A 21,159-nucleotide genomic window follows, 5' to 3' on the forward strand; every position below is an offset into this window, starting at 1 on the left:
CATTTAGGAAGGAGTTTTAGGTTGAAATTGTTTGTTTGTTTTAAAATATATTTCCTTTTCTTATAGGGGTTTCCAGTATGTACACAATAACAGAATTGGTATAATTCTATGTAGTATTGCCCAAGGTGGCAATAATGTTCCTACAGAGCCTAACTGTACCTGGCTCATATTGACTACAGTAATGATTACAGCCACTCCACCCACATGATCATAGGCAGATCCAGGAATTTTAAAAAGGGAGGTGGGTTGCAAGAACAGTGACCTGCACTGCAAGGGTAGCTACACTTCCTTGCTCCCACCCTTTTCCACTAGGGCAGGCACACCCTATTACAGGAGCATCAGCCAGGGTTCTATTTTTAAGTGCCCAAATCAGGTAAGAATCTCCACCTCTCCTTCTCTGCACCCCTTCCATTCCTTCCCTGCCCCCACCCTACTTAGGCCTCTGGGCACAGAAGGGGATACCAATCTGTAACCACCACTGTTATCCCAGCTGCTTCTGCCCCATTCCAGCTGAGGCTGTGGCTGCTGAAGGAGTCAGGCTCAGCCAGGGGCAATGATAGCAGCAGGTGCGTTCCCTTTCTTGAGCCTGCTCCCAAGCTTGCAAGAAATACCCTGGAGGACAGGGACAGTAGCTGGCAGGGGAAGGGAAGGTATAAGAGATGCCTGTGAGCATAGAGGGAAAGGAAAGGGTACCAAGAGAGGTAGAAAGATTCTTATCTGGTTTGGGGAATTTAAAAGAAATTACCTGCCTGCTGCTCTCATACTGTGGTCTAAAAGGTAGGGATGCAACCACACCACTGAACCCCCTCTGGATTCCCCGCCCCCCCCAACATGGTTCAATCTGTACACATGATTGATATGTAGAAAGTTCATCTGAAGCTAGGTCATACAAGTAGTTCCACATGTGCATCCTATTTTCTCTGAAGGCCAGTGCAAACTGGAGGGAGGCCATGGACTTATGTGTTCCAAAAATATAGTATTTGATGTTATTAAAATATAAGTAAGAATGGGTCTGTTATTTGTCCTGCCCCACCTTCTTTTTACTTTACTTCAAAAATTGAAATTGTTCATTTTGGAAACAATGATGTTCCTAGAGAGGGGTCAGAAGGAGGCTGTGATGAATCCAGTCTGTCAATTGAACACTGTAGTGGAAGCTATATGTCCACAGATTGAGTCAGCAGATCTGTGAATTCAGCAGCTTTTTACTCAGTAAAGTTATTCTGTCCTTATTGCACAGTGGAGACATATGACATAGGTTGCACTTAGTATGGGTAGACATCTGTAAAAACTGTGCAACAACTTGGATGCAGAATGTGCAGTAGAGGTCCTCATTGTAGGTAAAAGGTTTTAACCATGGATAATAGAGGATCATCCTAACCATGTGCATCATGGTCAGTAGTTTACAGTATTTCCAGTGGTTTCATGAGATGTATCCCATGGGATACCTGAAAATGTAGGACGACTAAATGACTAATGACTTCTAGTGCCTCAGTTTTTGAATGCCCAAATTTAGTTGAAAGACCTTGTTTTCGAGAGGGAAACTTTCTAAAGATCAAATCTTTTAAATGTCAGGTTGGGTAACCAAAAATGGAGACAGCTCAAGTCTCTTTAAAATAACTTAAACCATAGATATGTGGTTCTTCTACTGAAGGAAAAATCATACAAGCTTACAATACACTGAAGTAGCGGTACACTGAATATGCAGTTAAAGCATGTTAGTTTCCGTATCCAACAGCACACAAAGAAGCAAGGTGGCTAGCATCACTTCTGATTGCCTTTAATTCCCTAGCCCAAAAGACCAGGTATCCATTTGCATCTGAGTTCCCCAGGGGTGGGGGCTTTGACAGGAGTCTGGACCAAAGTTTAAATTCATGTCTCTGGATCATTAGCCAGACACTTCAATTGGTCGTTCACTTTATTCCTTGCAGAATATGAGTAGCTCAGATTAAAATTAGTGGGGAGTGATGTGGATGCTGCAGCAGCATGATGAGGACCCCACCGCTTCACACATGGCTGTAGAATCCTGAGGTATCACACCTAATACAAGACGCCAGCAAGTGCATCTAATGAACTCTGTTTATGTGCGTATGTTTCTCCGCAGGCATGTAGGTGGGAGAGTCTAGAAAACAGAATTTAGGTAGGATGTATAAAGTGCTAATCTGTTGGACTAAGTCAAACAGTCACAGAAAATACAGATTGTTTCTCTACATATAGACATTAGGTGATGTTCAGAAAAACTGGAGGTATGCAACTGAGTGTGGGTTTTGGTGGGGGATTTTTTGGTCTGACTTTTCTTAATATAATCTAAATTGGCTCAGGCAGCAGCACTCAAAATGAGATCATTAGAAACAAAATAAGTCCCAACAAAGGGCTGTTTAAAGTCACTGTTTGTTTTCAGACCCAGTTGACTGCCACTAAGAACCATTTCGTGCTCAATATGCCAAATCGTATGGACATGCTCCACATCACAGCAGCCCCACACATGGTTCAAGAGGCTGCTGGGCTTTTGAAACAGAGCTCTTTAACTGTGAAGTGGAAAATCAAAATAGGGGTAATTAGAATCAGAAATGCTAGATTTTTGAGGAGGAGCTGTGTTGCACTGCTCACTTTAGCTTCCCCTTACAACTTTTATTTACAATAGAGTTCACTTTCCTATCTCATGAATACCCATTTTCCATTATGTATTGTTTTTTGTTCTTAGAAATATTGTTTCATTTCTCTTCTCTTCTCTTCTCTTCTTGTCATGATTATGTTCTGACTGAATAAGTCCTTGCTTTAAAGTTACTATTTTTATTTACTTTAGACTCCATTCCTTATTACAAATGCTCCTTATTATATCACAGTTCCATTTTGTAACACATGCCTTTCTTTTCCTGAGGAATGATTAGTTATGGCAAATTTCAGAAAGTTTGGGTAAATCCGTATTGGGTAAATACTATTCATTCCATCCTGGAAGAGCACACACCAACTGCAGATGCTTCCTCAGCGTGACAAAGGGTGTTTGTGCCTGAAAGCTTGCAAAGAAGAATTTTCCCAACTATTTGAGTTGGTCTAATAGAAGATACAAGAATGACCCAAAGAACCTTGTCTGGATAAATCCTGACATTTGGACACTTCTGTTCTCTCTTCAGAACTCTCTGTTATGAAGACTGGTGAAAATTCGATGGAATCAGACTATTTTGAGAGATGTTTTATTTTCTCTGGTTTGAATGAAAACTAGTTTTTATCATGCTATATGGGTTTTTTGGCATATACACAACAGATGCACAGAAATGTGAAAGTTAACTGAACTGTTTTGTTAATCTCTGAAATTGTTGGGAGTGGGTCCAAGTGTTAAATGAAAATGCTTTTCTATGCCTTTTCTGTGCAAGTTTTGTACAGGTGTTGTTCTTTCTTTATTTTGGATCTAATTGGAAATTGAAAAGACTGGACGTCTTCATAAAGTCTTCATGCAAGCTTTAGATTCCAGTGTTCATAGAGTCAAGCATTTGAGAGAGTTGTATAAACATCTGAATTTTAGATTCCTTTCCATTTGTGTGAATCTTAGGGCTTGTTTCTGATAAAGGACTGCTGCCACCACAGCTTTGCCAGCAGAACTAAACCAGCAAAACTGTTTAATAGCTGTGTGGTAAATGAAGGCAGAAGGTATTTTTCTAGGGGCCTTGCTAAAGGACCTCCTCAATTGCAAATGCTTTTCCAGAAGAAGTTCTCTTCTATTAACACAGTAGCTTCCAGACTTAATGAGCATAGAGGAGAGACACCAGGTTGCTGACTGAACTATGTCAGCCAGGGGTGACATCTTTTCACACTCTTAGCTGCTATAGCTATATTGGCAGAACTGTATAGAGTAGACCAAACCTTACAAAATTCTCCCACCAATACGATAACATCTGTAATCTTTCATGTTGATAATGAGTTTTAAAAGCCAGAAAATTTAGGTTTACAGCAAGCTTTTTATTTTATTTTGCTTTCTTGGGTATTGTTAAAAATAAATAGATCTTAACAGCTAAGTTGACAGTAGTTTGCATTGGAAGGCATTCCATCTTCTATAAGCTCTTGGAAAATGTATAGCTGGATGGGTATTTTTTTAAAGGAATTGCATTTTATTATGTGGTGTTCTTAGGTGAATTTTCATGTTTAAGGAGCCAGAATACAAGAGTGCTATATTAGTGTATTATTCTCACAACAAACAAGCACTGTTCTGTTGCTACCTGCTTGGCCATTGTTCCCAATTGTGTATGCTTTGCAGCGGTATTTGGATGGTTTCCTGCTCTCTGCCAGCACAAAAAAGGCATTTCTGTTACAATGGCCCCTAACCACACAATGACGGCATTAAGGATTTATTTGGAGGTTTCATTATTTTCTCCTCTTTTGTTCCTTCCAGGATGTCTTCCAAGCGACCAGCCTCTCCGTATGGGGAAGCAGATGGAGAGGTAGCCATGGTGACAAGCAGACAGAAAGTGGAAGAAGAGGAGAGTGACGGGCTCCCAGCCTTTCACCTTCCCTTGCATGTGAGTTTTCCCAACAAGCCTCACTCTGAGGAATTTCAGCCAGTTTCTCTGCTGAGTCAAGAGAATTGTGGCCATAGGACTCCCACTTCTCAGCACAACACAATGGTAGGTTCACTCATGGTCTATTGTGCTTACACCCATTCTTTGACTTCTGCGTCTACAATAGCTTGGCATCCAGACCTGTCCTTTATACACTATACAGTTCATAGTTGCACATACAGAACATATTACAATAATGTGAAAACTCTGACCTTACTATGCTGATTTCTACCCCCCACTTTCAAAGATAAATCATTCAGTTAAGGTACATACTGCACTTTTTTTTTTTTGCAATTACCTTATTTTGTCTAGATACAGTTAGGATGCTACAATCTACTTCTAGTTATGTTAGTGTAAATCTAAAAGGTAACTTTTTGCTTAATAGTAAATAGATTTGAAGAACTGTAAGTGATAGCAGTATTTGGGCTAGCATTTGGTGTATCACCTATGATCTGAGGTTTATGTAGCATCTAGACTAGTGGTTCTCAGCCTTTTTAGGCTAATGGCACATTGCCATAATTTTGCTGAATTTAGTGGCACTGCATTTTCCGGGAGGTGCATGTGGGGCCAGATCAAGAAGCAGCTGCAGCAGGAGATGGTGCAGATAACTTAATAAATGATAACCTAGATAAGCATAATGCAGGCAGGAGCATCCCGTCTTTTAAGGATGCTGCAGCTCCGGCACTGCCTCTGTACTAGGCCAAGTGAAAGTACCTATGTCTCTTGTTTCTGTGTGAGGCCAGACCAGGATGTGGCTGCAACAGGAGACAGGAGGGGGTGACGATAAATCTAATACAGTCAGGAGCACCTCCTCCCATGGCAGCCACTTTCCAGTCCAGCCCTCCATGTTCTTCCTGGAAGGGAGGCATGATGGCCACAGCATCTCTGTGTCATGGCACCCAGCTTGAGAGCCACTTACCTAGGCACATGAAAGGCAGAGGAGACTTAGCTTTGGATTCTGCTGATTTTAGAAGTTAGTGTGACACACTGATGCCTGTTCTTAGACCCCATAGTTATTTATTTGTGATTTTACTTATTTTGTAGGATCCACAAGACCTGGATTCAAATCAAAATAATTATGTTGTCTTCATTCAAATTCCCATTTATACACGTCATCAAACCATCCCATGCACTTTGGTCTGATTCATCTTAGTTACTAAGAAACCCAGTGTCATGTTCTAGACAAATACTGCAGCATCAATGTTGTAAGATTATGTAATTTCGCCCATATCATACTACAGAATATAGTACCACATTTTTATAAAGATAGAAAATCAGGAGGTGGGCAGAAGTAGAAACACAGAAGTAGAAATTTAAGATGGAGGTACATTGGAAGCACTCCATACCGCAAGGATAAAAATGCCTAAAATGCATAGGTATGCGTGTTAGTTCATAGCTTCGGGAAAGGTTGAATTCAGTCATAAATTCACTTTAAATATAGATAAGCAGTGAACCATGGTTGAAGATTTTGCAAATGAATGCTAAAATAAGTGACAGTTTATTGTTACAAAAGTCTGCCACAAATCCTCGAGGTTCTTTAAGCCCTTACAGCTCATTACACATTTGTAACAAGCTCTGTATTAAAAACCCTTAGAAATTTAAGTTATTGGACAAAGTTAGAATATTCCCTGATGCTGCTTTCCTAGACACAATAACTTACTCATCTATTTCCTTTCTCCCTTTGCCCAAGATACTCTAATACATAAGTTTACACTATCATGAATAAAGGTTGAATTATTAAATTTGATTTTGCTGTCTTACAATTTAAAAATGAATAAAGACCCTCATAAGGAAAATAACTGAGGGGGTACTTCTATTTCTGTTTAACTTTTTTGCTTCAGATCCTCTACCACGCATGCTGTACAGATATCATTCACTAATGTGCAATTTAAATAAATGAAATATGAGTATAAATTGTTATACGATCTATGCTGTATTTTGATCTGGTTTGAGAGCCTTTTTTATCTGTCTTTTGGATATTAGTACGGGTTTTTAGTCTTGTTCAGCATATAGCCTTCGTATAAGCACATTATTGAATGTAATAGTGGTATGCACAGACGTACCTTTTAACTGTTTTACAAAGAGGAGAAAGCTGCTGCTTGGGAACACATTAACTGTTACAATCCATCTACTACCTTGGCATGATTCTGTAGATACAAATTAGCTATATTGCCCTAATGTTGACCCTAACGGTACGTACAGATATTCAGGGAGGTTAGATCAAGTTAAAAATGGTAACCTGATCTAAGGTTAGCAGGGAGGTATGGGGGGGATCAGGGGTGCAAGCAGCATCTGCAGGGAAGGCTGGGGGTGGGGGTGGGGGTGGGCAGGAGGACTAGTCTTATCCATGAGGGGGATCAGAGATCAGTCAGGGTTTGTGGGGGGAATGGGGGAGCAAGGGACATATGAGGTCCATAGGAGGATTTGGTAGGATTTGGCAGGATCATAGGAGCAAACAGGGTCTGCTTGGGTTTGTTGGCTTCCAGGAAAGTTTGGCAGGATCAGGGAGGTTAGCAAGGACTGTATGGGGTGTGGAAGGATGTGGGAGGTTCTCTTTCCCCCTGGACCAGGGCCTTTGTTTGTCCAGGGGGAATATCCAGGGGTCAAAAAAATCCACGGGAAAAAAAAAGCAGAGTTGTGCACGCATGGGCAGTGTTCTCTTGCAGTGCAGAGAACATCTGAATATGTAGTATGTGGTGCCACAGATGTGTTTGCAGCACCACATACCACATGGCTGTGCTCATCTGGATGTGGCTGTGCAGGCATAACAGCTGCAGTGTACAGTTTATATTGATATTCTTTGATGTCCAACAATTGTTATATCTGTCTATACCTTATAGCTGCAGACTTAAATTTTAAGGTATAATGATTGAAGTCAATGGCAAAACTTCACTGATTTCAGTGGTACAAGACCCAGCCCTATGTAAATAGACATCTCTTGTCTTTTATGGAGCCCAGCATATGTATTTTACATTGCTGAACCATTTACACATTTAACTCTAGTTTGATTGACTAATTTGTATTTTTATTTACTCATAGGTTTTAAGGCCTGAAGGTTACAGATGGTCATTTAGTGTGACTTCCTACGCAACACAGGAAGTACCAAAACAGTGTATTGTATCTGCTGTCAGTACAATATAGTGAACATTTTAGACCCTTCAGCTGTTTGGCACTGTAGTGATAGTGTCTGCATTTGATGCTTTTTTTTTCATTTTTTCAGGGGGTGGTTGTGTTGATGCAGGGTTTTTTTGCCTTGTTATATACATGGAAATAGTGCTAGTTTCTGTGGTACATGCAATATCGCTATAAAGTGCCTCCTGGAATGAAGAGTGTCTTGAGAAAATAATTTTACAGATAGGTAAGAGAAGATTTAGTCTGTGTATTTCGAAAAGGAAGGAAGTGATCAGTGGAAATGAGAAAATTACATGCATTTCCCCCTCCTCTCATGTGTTTATATATATCCTTGGGATAAAGAATAAGCATAGGCTTTTATAACTTCTAGGTTGCTTTAATTTGAGTGATCAGCACTTGCTTGATTCATGCCCGAGGAGTATACTCACCTTGGCAGCATTAAAGCAGTCATTTTTTCACTGGTTTAACTGTCCTTGTACAAGATGGTATTGTATCTTGAAAGTAAAGCCCGGAGGGGGGAGGGGTACATTGTATGCGCATGCATGTGTATGTGTGCACATGCACCCAGACACATACAAAGAGTAGTTCAGTGTTTGTATTGGCAGAGCTACAGTAGCCTAGGTCTTCTTAATAACTCATTAGCTATACTATGTTGACCAAATGATTCTTCAAGTAATCCTGGGTTTCTTGTTTTTTTAGCTGAAGGATGGCCTTAAAAGGAGTCACATTCACAGATATCTGCAGTACACTGTAAGGCACAAACAGACCAACATTGGCAAGGCATTCAACAGGTCTAAACCTAGGTTCTATAGCTTCCTGTTATGGTAGATGCTGGGCATCTTTATCTGAGTCAAAGTAAGATGAGTAGGCATCAAAACAATGTTCAAAATCTTGGTGGCCTGAAAAAAAAGATGTTTTTTTCCTCCAATCAGTCAGTACAACCAAAAACTGTAAGAAATGAGTTATTAAGGAAGAACTCATTTTACAGTGCTAAACAGGAAAACTCACCTGGGGTAACGTGGAAATTGGTTAGGGTAGAAACTATCCTATCAAAAGACTAGAGACAAACTGTTAGCCCTCACATGTGTAGAGGAGTGGTTCCCAATCTGTGGTATGTGTACCTCCAGTGCTATGCAGACAACCTGTCAGTGGTACACGTTAACAGATTGATTATAATTATTTAATATGACAAAAATATGTTGATGGTATTTAAGGTTAAACTGAAAAATTTTCTGGTGGTACTTAAGGTTGTATTATTTTAAACTGGTTGTGCACAATCTGTCAGAGTTTGGGAACTGCTGGTGTAGGGGACATTCCTTTGTATAACAGTCCAGGAAGTGGCCTCAGTTGAAATTTGCTACAAGTTTACAGCAAAAATTGCTGTGTTGTGTTTTGGATTACTCTTAACAGCAGTGCCCTATAATGTTAGCCACTGGCTTCTGAGCCCTGGGTTTTTTTAGCAGGGAGGGGGACTTGGGATTGGGAGAGGGCATTGAGGGAGAAGGAGGGCTGAAAAATAATTGATCTGCTTTATCTGGACTTAAAACATGTAGAAAGAAGGAATTAGCCATGTTAGCCTGAAATCAGGTAGAAGGCAAGGTTAGAGATGCACCTTATAGAGTAACTGAGTCAGAGTTTCGTAACTTTTTTGTGAGCAAGAGCTCATTCCATGAGATGCTATGGCATAGAAAGTACCCTTTAGCCATCTTCCAAGAGTATTAATGGCACCAGTGCCTGGCAATGTAGGTTGCTGCTTACAAAATCTCTTGCCTTTCTTAACCTGTTAGTCTTTTAGTGCTGCCCTGCCATGCATTCTACCTGACTTTACACTAACAGAGCTAACCATCTCTGACACCAGTGTAATGGAAGCAGTCTTCCTAACAAACAGTGTGGCACAGTAGCTGATATGACACTGTAGATGGTCATTCTCCATAACGTGGTGACTCTTTTGTGATGATGGAATGCCATAAAAAACTAGATGAGATCTAAAGTAAAATAAACAGTGGCTGCTTCTACATATGCCCTTAATGGCAGACAGTACTTTCTTACTTTGGGGTCAGTTACTGCGATTAAATGCACATGTAGATGCTGACCATGGGTCTAAATTGTGCCCATTCAGCCCAGCCAGCCAGGGGCCAGAATACTACCTGCCATCTAGTCACATGGCTCCTCACTTTCAGCACCCTGGTGCCCTGGCCAGCACCCGGAGCCTGGGGCTGAATAGCCCTGGCATAAACTGCTCTGCCTCAACTCACATTGCTGCTGTCCTGGGCGCACATGTAGATGCTTTGCTGTGGCTCAAACCACTCTGGAGTTTATTGCTTTAAATTAATTGCATGTGTAGATGCACCCAGAGTCTAATACCAAGTGTCATAAAAAGATCACTTGGCCAGATAAGGTTGCTTGCACCATTGTCTTTGTCCTGTTCCAGTTTGGGTAACAACACTTGTCAGCCTATGTTCTCCCTGAAGTTTCAGTTGGATTTAATATTCATCTTCAGTTTTGACTTAAATTGGTTAAAATGTTACTGTGTGTTTTTGAACTTGTGTAGTGTTCTGCATTTGAGTGTTAAGTGCATAATAAAGTAGTTTGAGGAGCTTTGCTGTCCAAAACACTGTCGTTTCATTTCAACATCCATTTCACCATTTCAAAGGGACAGTGTTTCATTTTGTCATTTTGTTTAATTTTGAAGCACTGTTCTGTTTCGTTTCGTTGAAACGGTTTCTCTGTTTTGACATGTTTCGCCTTTTCACCCATAGGCTATAATGGGGAATCATGAAAATGCCTAAAACATTGTCATTTGTTTTCTGCTTTGGATGAAATTTACAGGGATGATATCTCTTTCTGAGGGCCAGAAGCCAGCCAAGTTTCAAGGAGATAGGTGCAGAGATTTCTTGGAAACTGGACCTCAAACTGTTCAAAGCAAAAATTGTGACACTTGCTGGCAGCGTCAGCCTCCTGTCATCTGGCGTGCAGTTCCAGGGGCTCACACCCCTGAGAGGGCTGCGGAGCTGTGCCGGACTCCTCCCAGGGGTGCAGGCCCCCAGATCTGCATCAAATGACAGGAGGCTACCATTGCTGCCTGGGACCAATGCTGGGTGCAGCCTGCACCCAGCGCCGGGGAAGACTGATGCTGCCGCTGGCCTCAGGCAGTGAAGTCTCCTGTTATCTAGGCACAGATCTGGGAGCCTGCACCCCTGGGAGGGCTGCAGGCTGTGCTGGCCTCCTCTTGGGGGTACGGGCTCCCGGATCTGTGCCAGATGACAGGAGGTTGTCACTGCCACCTGGGACTGGCGCTGGGTGCAGCCTGGGCTTCATGGAGCTGGGCAGGAGCTGGAGTGCAGTCCTGGGCTGAGCTGCCAGGCTGAGCTCCATGGTGCTGCAGAGCCTCTCGGAGCACAGGCCGGCAGTGGGAGGCAGAGAGAGCCAGGGCTGCACTCCCTACCAGGCTGAACTATATGGGGCTGGAGAGCCACTCAGAGCGCAGCCCTGGCTCACCCCTGCCTCCCACCACCACCAGGCTGTTTCAAAATCGAAACATTTCAAAACTTTCAAAACGTTTTGAGTGCCCACATTTTGTTTCAAAACTGTTTTGATGCTTTTTGTTTCATTTAGATTTCTCTGTTTCAAGCTTGAAATGTGTCGAAACTAGGTGAAATTTCACACAGGCCTAAGGAAGATGATAATCTACCCATTGTTTTCTCCTACTCTTCTGTTTCCCCAAAATAAGGGAATCAGCAATTTCACAGTTGTGTTTTTTCTTTTTATTGTTTTGACCCACACTTTGCTAGCAGTACAGTGTTCATATATATATCTTGAATATTCTGGGACAAAGTAATTTGTAACCAGAGCGCTTGAGCTGCTGGTTAGAAGTTGTGGGGAGGATTAAAAGATGCCAGCATATAGCTTTCTTAAAAAGTCCAAATAGGACTAATTACACTGAGCTAAAGAATGATTTAAAAAAAAAATATTGGTTTCAGAAAATTTTAAATTTCCAGTGTACCTTTTTTCATCAGGCTTTAGGATAAGTTTTTGTGATAGTATAATACACAGTGTTGTGAGCACCAGTGCAGTCATTGTGCCAGCTCTAATAATGAGAATTTCATTGTTTGGACAGAGCAGTCTCCTACACTCTAGACAAAAGTGTAATTACTTTTGAACGATGTGGAATGTGCTCAGTTTAATAGCATGGAGAATAGATTCACAAAGATTCAGATAAAGCTAGCTTGGAAGCCATATGTGCAATGTGGCGGTATGAAATTGTTAGTAAGCACCATAATTACACACACACACATACACACATACAATTTCACAGTTTAAGCTATAACCCTTTGTTTCTGTAAGAGCTAGAAAGGCTTCTCTGAACAAGGCCAGTTCAATTAAAGCAAAAAATGGTGATAAGTTTGCATTTGCTTGTGGTTTTTTTCCCTCCTCCTTTTTATGGTAAATTGATATTTATCATATGATGAAATTACATTGTTACAAACATTGCATTATAAATGTCATGACAAGTAGCACATGAAAGCTGTTTCCATAGATATAATTCCAGGCTTGTATCTGAGTCTGATCTTTTCAGTCTTTATACTTGCATTGTTTCAGAGAATTACCCCCAGGGCTGTCAGAAAATGGGGACAAGTGAAGACGAATCAGTTAGGGCCCATCGAGCATCTGGAGAAGTTATAAAGTAAAGCACTTTGTCCTGATCCTAAACAATTCCATTTAATCCAGTGGGGCTAATAGCAAGAGTGTTGGGGAAAGCTTTGATGCATCTGGTATCTGCAGGACACAGAGGTGGTTGTATTTAAGTACTAACACCTGTCTGTCCTCATTGTTATAAATTGCATTTCACTGGCTGCTCCGTTGGTTCCTATAAGTGTTATTTATAGCATTTGCACAGCGCTTTACAAATGTAAGCTAATTAATTGTCACAACACCTCTGAGAGGAGGTAGGTAAACCAGATAAAATATCTTCCTTCTTCAGATGAGGAAACTAGGGCAGAGACTAAGGTCACAGAGGGATATATAGTGGTATGTTGGTGGCACACAGGATTTTCTTGCTTTTTTGTGCTTGGTCCACTAGCCTATGTTGTCTCTTACTCTGTTAGCTGTCATTACTGTGGCCAAATTAATCATATAGTAGGTACATTGTTCAAACTAAAATAATCAGGCTAATGGGCAGAAATGCTGCAGAAGTCTGAGACAATCCACTACTGGAACCATCTTCATTCTCACAGCTGCAAATTCCTTCAGTTAGGAAATTTATGGCTATGGTTTAGTGAAGCTTCAAAAAGACTAGTCCTAGTCTGTTTTTAGGGGACAATAGCTCCCTATTATGTGGGGCTTAGCACCGTTAACAGCTTGTAACTATAACTTTCAATCAGAAAAGCTAGAAATTTACTTACATTCCTATACACACATATGTATACCTCTTTACATACACACACACACGCTCACACACACACATATCTATATACATATATGCCTTCATATATACATACATTTATAAGTTAGCAGAATTTCAGTGAGAAGTGGCTTCACTTTTCATGGGCCACAAAGCTGGTGATGCATGTGTGCTGGGGTGGAAGTGGCAGGTGGTAGTTGAGGAGTACCTTAGTGTGTAACAGTCACTTTTATTTTAAATGGATCCATTTGAATTCAGTTAAGCAGAAAATAATCACCTGAAAAGTAAACACTTTTGTTTTATAGAAGAGCTGGGAACCACATTGTGTCTATTGTTTGCCACTGTGTAAACACCTAGGGACTGGTTCCGGGACCTTATACTAGAAATATCTTAGTTTAAACTTCTCATGTAAATATTAGCACACACCTATTTCATTTCAACAGCTGAAAAATTAAGCAGAAAGTAATTAGTTTAAAATTTGTAGTCCCCTATTGAATAATAAGTGTACTACTTCAGAGATGCAGCTTTCCTGAAAAAGCAGTAGTCCACTCTCTCATCATAGTATCGTAGCAGTTAGGGTCGGAAGGGACCTAAACAGATCATCAGGTCCAACCCCCTACCCCAGGCAAGAACGGGTGCCAGGATCATATTACCGCAGCCAAATATCTGTCCAGCCTCCTCTTGAAGACCCCCAAGGTAGGAGAGTACTACGTCACTTGGAAGCCCGGAGCTCCAGAGCCTGGCAGCCCTAACTGTAAAGTAATGTCTCCTGATATCCAGCCTGAACCTTCTCTCTAACAATTTGTGGCCATTATTCCTAATAACCCTGGGTGGTACCCAGGGGAACAGAGCCTCCCCTAATTCCCACTGGTCTCCACCTGTTGAGTTTGTAAACGGCCGCCAGATCCCCTCTCAGCCTTCTCTTGTGGAGGCTGAATAGGTTCAGGCCTCTTCATAGGGCCTGCCCTGCTGCCCCTTGATCATGCGAGTGTCTCTCCTCTGGACCCTTTCAGTGCTAGCCACATCCCTCTTGAAGTGTGGTGCCCAGAACTGGACACAGTACTCCAGCTGTGGCCTGAATAATGCTGCATAGAGGGGAAGGATCACCACTTTGGACCTGCTTGTGATGCATCTGTAGATGCACAACAAGGTGCAGTTAGCCTTACTGACTGCTTCCTCGCATTGGCAGCTCATGTTCATCCTGGAGTCAGCAATGACTCCAAGATCCCTTTCTGCCACCCTGTTGACAGGAAGGGTGTTCCCCAGCCTATAGGTGTGTTGCTGGTTCCTTCTCCCTAGATGCAGTACCTTGCATTTGTCTCTGTTGAATTCCATCCTATTCTCATATGCCCCACCTTTGTAATTTGTCAAGGTCTAACTGAATTCTGTCCCCCCTCCAGCGTGCCCACCTCGCCCCACAACTTGGTGTCATCAGCGAATTTGGATAGTGTGCATTCCACACCCATATCCAGATGGCTGATACTGTGTGTTGAACCATACAGGCCCCAGGACTAAGTCCTGGGGAACTTCATTGCCCGCATCTGTCCAGGTCGAAAATGACCTGTCCACCACCACTCTCTGGGTGAGGCCATCTAGCCAATTTGCCACCCATCTGACTGTGTAGGCATCAATGCCGCAGTCACCAAGATTTTTTAAGAGAATTTAGTGGGAAACCATGTCAGAGGCCTTCTTAAAGTCGAGGAAGATGACATCTACCCCGACACCCTCATCCAGGGACTTTATGATCTGATCATAAAAAGAAACCAGGTTAGTCAAGCAGGACCTACCCTCAATGAGCCCATGTTGGTTGCCCCTGAGCATTACCTCCCCTGCTGGGCCCTTGGAGATGTGCTCCTTGATAATTTTCTCAAAGGTCTTCCCAAGGGCTGAGAGAAGACTGCCTGGCCTATAATTGCCGGGGTCCTCTTTTCTCCCCTTCTTGTAAATGGTGACCACATTGGACTTTTTCCAATCCTCTGGTAACTGGCCAGTGCCCCACAAGTGCTCATAGAGCTGTGCCAGGGGCCACGCTATGACCCCCGTCAATTCCCTCAGCACGCTTGGGTGAAGAGCATCTGGACCTACTGATTTAAACACGTCCAGCCCCTCCAGAAGTTCCCTGATTAGGTCATTCCTTACCCTAGGTATGGTGGTGCCTCCCCTGGGTCTGTCCACAATTCTAGTGGGGGAGATGTCCCGGTCCCTGTTCAGGAATACGAAGGCAAAGAATTCATTAAAGAGGTCAGCTTTTTCGTTTGCCACAATCACTAGATTGCCAAGCCTATCCTGTAGGGGCCCCACATTACCTGGTGCCTTCTTCTTACTTCCTATGTATTTGAAAAAGGACTTTTTATTATACTTAATTCTGGTCGCTAGCCCTAGCTCCATCTCTGCCTTGGCTCTGTCTCAGCCTCCCTGCAGTCCCAAGCAATGGAGGTGTAATCCTCCTTGGTGATATCCCCTTGCTTCCACTGTTTGTACGCCTCCTTTTTTGCTCTCAGGCATCTCTGGATGCCTTTGCTGAGCCATGGGGGCTTCTTAGCACTTCTGCCCCCCTTAGTGTGCATTGGGACTGACTCCCTTTGAGCTCAGAGGATCGTCTCCTTGAGGAACAATCACCCGTCTTGGACTCCCTTCTCCTTGAAGCCCGAGACCCCAGTGACTCTCCTACTAACCTTCTTAGCTTACAGAAGTTGGCCCTCCTGAAGTCGAGGACCCCTGCCTTGCTGCTTGTTTTCACCACCCTGCGCTGAATAGTAAATTCAAGCAGGTGATGATCACTATTGCCCAGGTGGTCGAGGACTCACAGACCCCTCACCAGGTCATCACCTGTGGCAAGGACCAAATCCAGCAAGATATTTCCCCTGGTGGGGCTATGCACCTCCTGGGTTAGGTGGAGGTCCTGTATCCTGGCTAGGAACCTATGTGAGCACTCAGACCTGGCTGACTGCTCCTCCCAGGAGATGGCTGGGTAGTTTAGGTCACCCATGACAACCACATCCCTTGACTTTACTGCCTCCATGAGCTGACCTGAGAATTCTAGGTCCAGTTCACCCCCTGGTGAGGCGGTCTGTAGTAAACGCCCATTATCAAGTCCCTTTCTCTATGCCCCCCTTGCATTCTTACCCAGAGTGCCTCATTTTGTCCCTCCTCTGACCCCATCCTGGTCATGGAGGAAGTGTATTGCTTTTTGACATATAGTGCTACACCCCCCTCCCCTTCCCTGTGTCCCCTGTAAAGCCTGTATCCCTTGATGTCCACTGCCCAGTCATGGGTAGAATCTCACCAGGTTTCCGTGAGCCCCACCAGGTCTGGATTTTTGCTAGCTAGCAGGAGGGTGAATTCCTCTTGCTTATTCCCCATGCTTTGAGCATTTGTGTAGAGGCATTTGAGGCCTCCTGTAGGTTCCTGTGCTGCCCCCTTGTTCCTAAGCCTGCCCTGGCCCCTGTCACTTACCTGGGTATTACCTATGTGTGTCACCTGGCTTGACAGCAAAGTGTTCTCATGTTCCTCTGTATCCACGTCCCTCAGCAAACCTAGTTTAAAGCTCACCATAAGAGATCAGTCAACCTGAAAGGTTGGCTCCCATCTGAATGACTAACTGTAGGTGTAGAGAACATCCCTAATTAATGTGTCTCATGCTTAATCTCCCATCCTGGGCTAATTCATTCAGTGGTGGTCAAGCTAGGGCAACACATGACGTCTCTCAATAACCTAGATCATGCCAAAGCCAAGACATACTACCGGGTATACCTTCTCATGGCAGTGGTAACAGGCCTATAGCACATCACTGCACCATTTAACAGTCCAGCATAAGGGGCTTCTGGCCTAAATGCACAATATAACTGGAGTAGGTTTTTGTAGCACAATTACTCCTTTGCATCAGGACTCAACAGTGGTTATAAATACCAGAACATTTTAAAATGTAAATCCACTGCCTATGGCATCCTGCAAGAATACATCAGCCTTTAATAATAGCATGGCTTCAGAAAGAGATAGTGACACATGGGTTTTACTGCCAGTGCTACCTGTGTCAGCTGTATATCTATTTTCCAAGATACAGCTAGTCCTATCTCATTGATTAGAGGAGATCTACATTTAGAATAGTTGTTTCAGATGAACTCTGGAGAACTCTCTAGTGCTTCTGATAAAAAATGGGATAATACTTTTAAGAAATGTCTGGGAATACAGACATGCTATTCTATCAACCAATCTCATCTAAGCTTCTGTTTGTTTCATCATTATAGCTGGACTGTTAAATAATGCTAGTTGTAAAATATGCTGAACTGCACCTTATTCTTATTTTTCCAAAGGATGCTGTAAAGGATGCATGGATATTCAAAATGGAAGCACCATCAGTTACAGAATTCCTGTGAACCAACAGATATTTGCTGTTGGGTTCAGGGAGTTGGGTTGAGGGAATTGAGCTCCAGTTTGGACTGGCTGCAACTACTGTCCCCTAGCCCTACCCATGCCTTCCCAGCTCTGGTGCTGTCTTCAGAATGGGAGGGGGGGAAAAGAGCAGAGGGAGCTTGGTCTGGGGTTTACCCAGCCTGTGCTGGAGGGTCGGGTGGGTGGATTGGAGCCCTCCCACCTCAGCAGGACTCCAATCCACCCATGCCACCCTCCAGCAGGCTGGGAAAACCCCAAATGGAGCTCCCTCCCCTCCCTTCTCCCCCTGCCATTCTGAAGACAGCACCAGGGGTGGGGCTGTGTTGTATTAGCTCAAACCTTCTCCCAGCAAACATGAATAGAAGTTAATGAAGTTATTCCTTAACAACCTACTTTGGAATGCCTCCATCTCAACCCCCATATAATGATGGTTCAGATTGTTGCGCATTTAGGGCACTTTTAAAGAGCTCCGCAGTTGTGCTGTTCTGTAAGGACAAAGCTATGGATTTATTTCAAGGGCTGATCGTGTGACAAACGTAACTTCTGTCTATGCCTTCAATGAAGACAGGCAAGGTCAGCTTGCAAACTACTGCACCTGGCGATTTGGGGAGGAGGTGAGTAGCTAGCAGTGGTGAAAAACAGGTTAGGGACTGTTTAGAAAAGCTGGTCCATGAGGCTAGATGGGATGCACTTGAAGGTGCTGAGGGAGTTGGCTGATGTGATTGCAGAGCCTCTGGCCCACATCTTTGGAAACTTATAGCAATTGGGAGAGATTCCAAAAAATTGGAAAAGGGCAAATACAGTGCCCATCTTTAAGAAAGGGAGATTCAAATCACTGTCCTGATTCAATTCAGCCAAATCCAAGAGATTTGGCGCCGCTTCAGAGATTTGGCCATAGACTAGACAGGCAGCTGACATAGCTGCCTCCAGCTGGTAAGTCTGTTGGGGTCAGGGGAGGGATTGGGGCTGGGGCTGGGACAAGCTGCCCAGCCGGGGAGGGGAGGTGTGTTACTCGGGGAGAGGCATGGGGGGGTACAGGGTATGGGCATGGCAACACTGGGAGCTGGGACTCTGCCTGGCTGCTGCTTGCCTAGTCAGAATGGAGCCGGGTGGGATGCGGGCACAGCTTGCTCTGGGTGGAAGGGGGCAAGCGGCAGAAGGGAATAGCCCCTGCTCCCAGTGCTGTCCTGCCCAAATCTCATGCCCCCACCCCCACAAGCCAGCAAAACCCTCACTCCCAGCGGTAATGCAGACACAGCAGCACTCGGAGTGTGGGCTATGCCCTGCTGCTGCTTGCTCCCTTCCACCCAAAGCAAGCTGTGCCCAAATCCCACCCCCCACCATCCCGGCTAGGCAAGTGGCAGCAGGGCATAGCCCCCATTTCTAGCAGTGCTGCATCTGCCTCCCATGCCCCTCGCCCCCTTCCTCTCTTCCCCAACCCCAACAGACTTACAAGTTGTGTCAGCTGCCTGTTTAGTCTATGGCTGAGTCACCAAATCTTTTCCAAAACTTTTTTTGAATCGATTTGGATGCTTTGAATCTCTGAATAGATTTTAATTGGTCTCCCAATTTTATTCGGATTCGGAGATTCGGTCCCCAGATCAGGCCAACTCCCCTTCAAATCAATTCAGCTACTGAAGCTTCACACAGGCCTACTGGCAAACTGCATTCTTATTGCTCCCATTTTCAGGTATAGGAGCATGCTGCAAATTTTAATCCAAAAAAAAGTCTACCCTAGGCATGAAAAGTTTGGGAAACACTGACCTAGAAAGTGCTGAGATGATGTGACAGGTGTTATAGAAATCCTAAAATAGGTAGATATACAGAAATAGCAAATAATTAAAAAGGTCAGAAAGGCAGTTTTTATTGTTTTGATGTTATTATATGTAGCATAATGTAGAAAGGTATTGAGCAGGTTTTATTTTAAGATAACATCCTTTATGGGGCATTAACAGCACACTTCAAGGATAGTGCTAGATTATATCCGTATCAGTTCAGCTGCCTTTCTAATAAAGTCAGAGGTGATATTTTAAAATTACAAATATTGGCTTCAGAAATCAAAGCCAAGTTGTTGAGACTAGCGAAGGAGAAAATACACCACACTTATATGCACACAAATCATATTTACACAAAAAACAAAAGTTTGGGGAGGTATTTTGGCTTACATATTTGATAGCATCTTGCAATGTTTTCTGTCAGTCTACAGTGTTCTCTTTTATCTTTGACTTCATTTCCTTTATGTAATCAGATTTTAACATCTGATTTCCATGTTACCATTGGTAATCACAAGTCTGAAAATCAGAGACTTCAGAGACTGTTCAGTTAGTTTCCATGCTTTCCCTTCTATCACACCTCTCTCCTTTTGTGCTGGGCTCAAAGTGCTTACTCTTGTTAGTATTTTTGAACCCTTTGATCCACAATCCAAACTGGTACCAGAGTACGCTGCAGCATATCAGATTTTCTTATCCTTATGTTACATCTGCATCCTGACACACCAGATGAGTACATTGGTTGTATTTCATATCCTACATAATTTTCTCATATTTTCAACTTAGCTTTGCTCCATTGGCTCCTCATTCATTTAAGGAATTCAACACCTTTTCCCTATTTTTACCACTCTATCTCCCCCACAGTCATATCACCCAACTGGACTTTTCCAACACACTGCCTTGTCTCTCCTTTTCTTCACTGTTGGTAGAAAAGTCTTCCCCTCTGTCACTCCTATCTTACAGGAATGATATTTCTGTATCGCTGTCCATTGTAAACCTCTCTTTTTCTCCCTGAGGGCCTTGTTACACGGTAATTTTGGGCAGCTCCTGGAGCTCTTAACACCTAGATTGTCTGCACATTAACACCAGTCCAGGGCAGGATTATCTGTGATTCGTTTTACCCAGCTCATGTTAAACTAGGTGTAGCTACTCTAGGCTACACCTCAGAGTAAACACCCCACCTGCCTAGCTCCCCTGCTAGCCTGGATTGGGTACATTGCCCCTCCTACTTTTCCCTGTCCTGCTCCCTCCCTCCCCCATGCTTACTTGTGGCTGCCTATGTTGTCTGTCCCAGGGAGCAGGCAGGGAAGAGTTAACCAGCCTGACCTGCTGCCACTGCCATTGCTGTTCTCTGGGCTGGGCTAAGCCTGGAGAAGAGCATCGGCCCTTTCTTCCATGCTTCCACAGGATAGAGAGTGACTATAGCCACAACTAAGTGGAGGGAGCCCTGGGGGCAAATGGGGAGGAGAGAGGGGGCAAGAGGGAACCCTGGAGGTAGGGGGAGAGCCCCAATGGCAAGGAGAAACCAGGGGAGCTCTGGGGGTAGGGGAGGAAGCCCAGAATATAAGTGGGGGGAGGGGGGATGCGATACTTACTTTTTAGTCCTCCAGGCCCCTGCTGGCTTGAAGTGCAACTGCTCCAGCCTTGATCTAGCACTAACACCGATCAACATTTGTGAGGCTCACAGAGGTATAACAAGGCCCTTAACATTTAATTTGTTTCCCCCCTGCCTCTCCTCCCTCTCCCTCACTATTTAACTTTCTCATTTTATTATTTAACCCATTCCAAAGCCTTTAAGTAAATAGATTATGTAAAGATATTCTGCAACATAAAAATGTAGTATTTGCTTGTACAGATTGTCAATAAGCTACAGACTGTGGGTTTCTAAAATATGTATCATTAATATTAATCAAGC

General features: G+C 43.5%; 1 protein-coding gene across 25 annotated transcripts in view; it reads left to right on the top strand.

The window, feature by feature from the left end:
• Nucleotides 1-21,159, top strand: part of SOX5 (SRY-box transcription factor 5) — a 914,829-nt gene that overhangs the window by 560,322 nt on the left and 333,348 nt on the right. For 20 of the 25 annotated variants that reach the window (XM_090043598.1, XM_090043600.1, XM_090043606.1 and 17 more), the window contains one exon: nt 4,385-4,616. In XM_090043598.1, the coding sequence (XP_089899724.1) occupies nt 4,385-4,616 (232 nt within the window). The remainder of the gene's footprint in view (nt 1-4,384; nt 4,617-21,159) is intronic. The other 5 variants (XM_090043594.1, XM_090043595.1, XM_090043597.1 and 2 more) reach the window with 1 other exon arrangement.

This window comes from Crocodylus siamensis, chromosome 4, assembly GCF_052110815.1.
Source record: "Crocodylus siamensis isolate JL-2025a chromosome 4, ASM5211081v1, whole genome shotgun sequence".
Lineage (NCBI taxonomy): Eukaryota > Metazoa > Chordata > Crocodylia > Crocodylidae > Crocodylus > Crocodylus siamensis.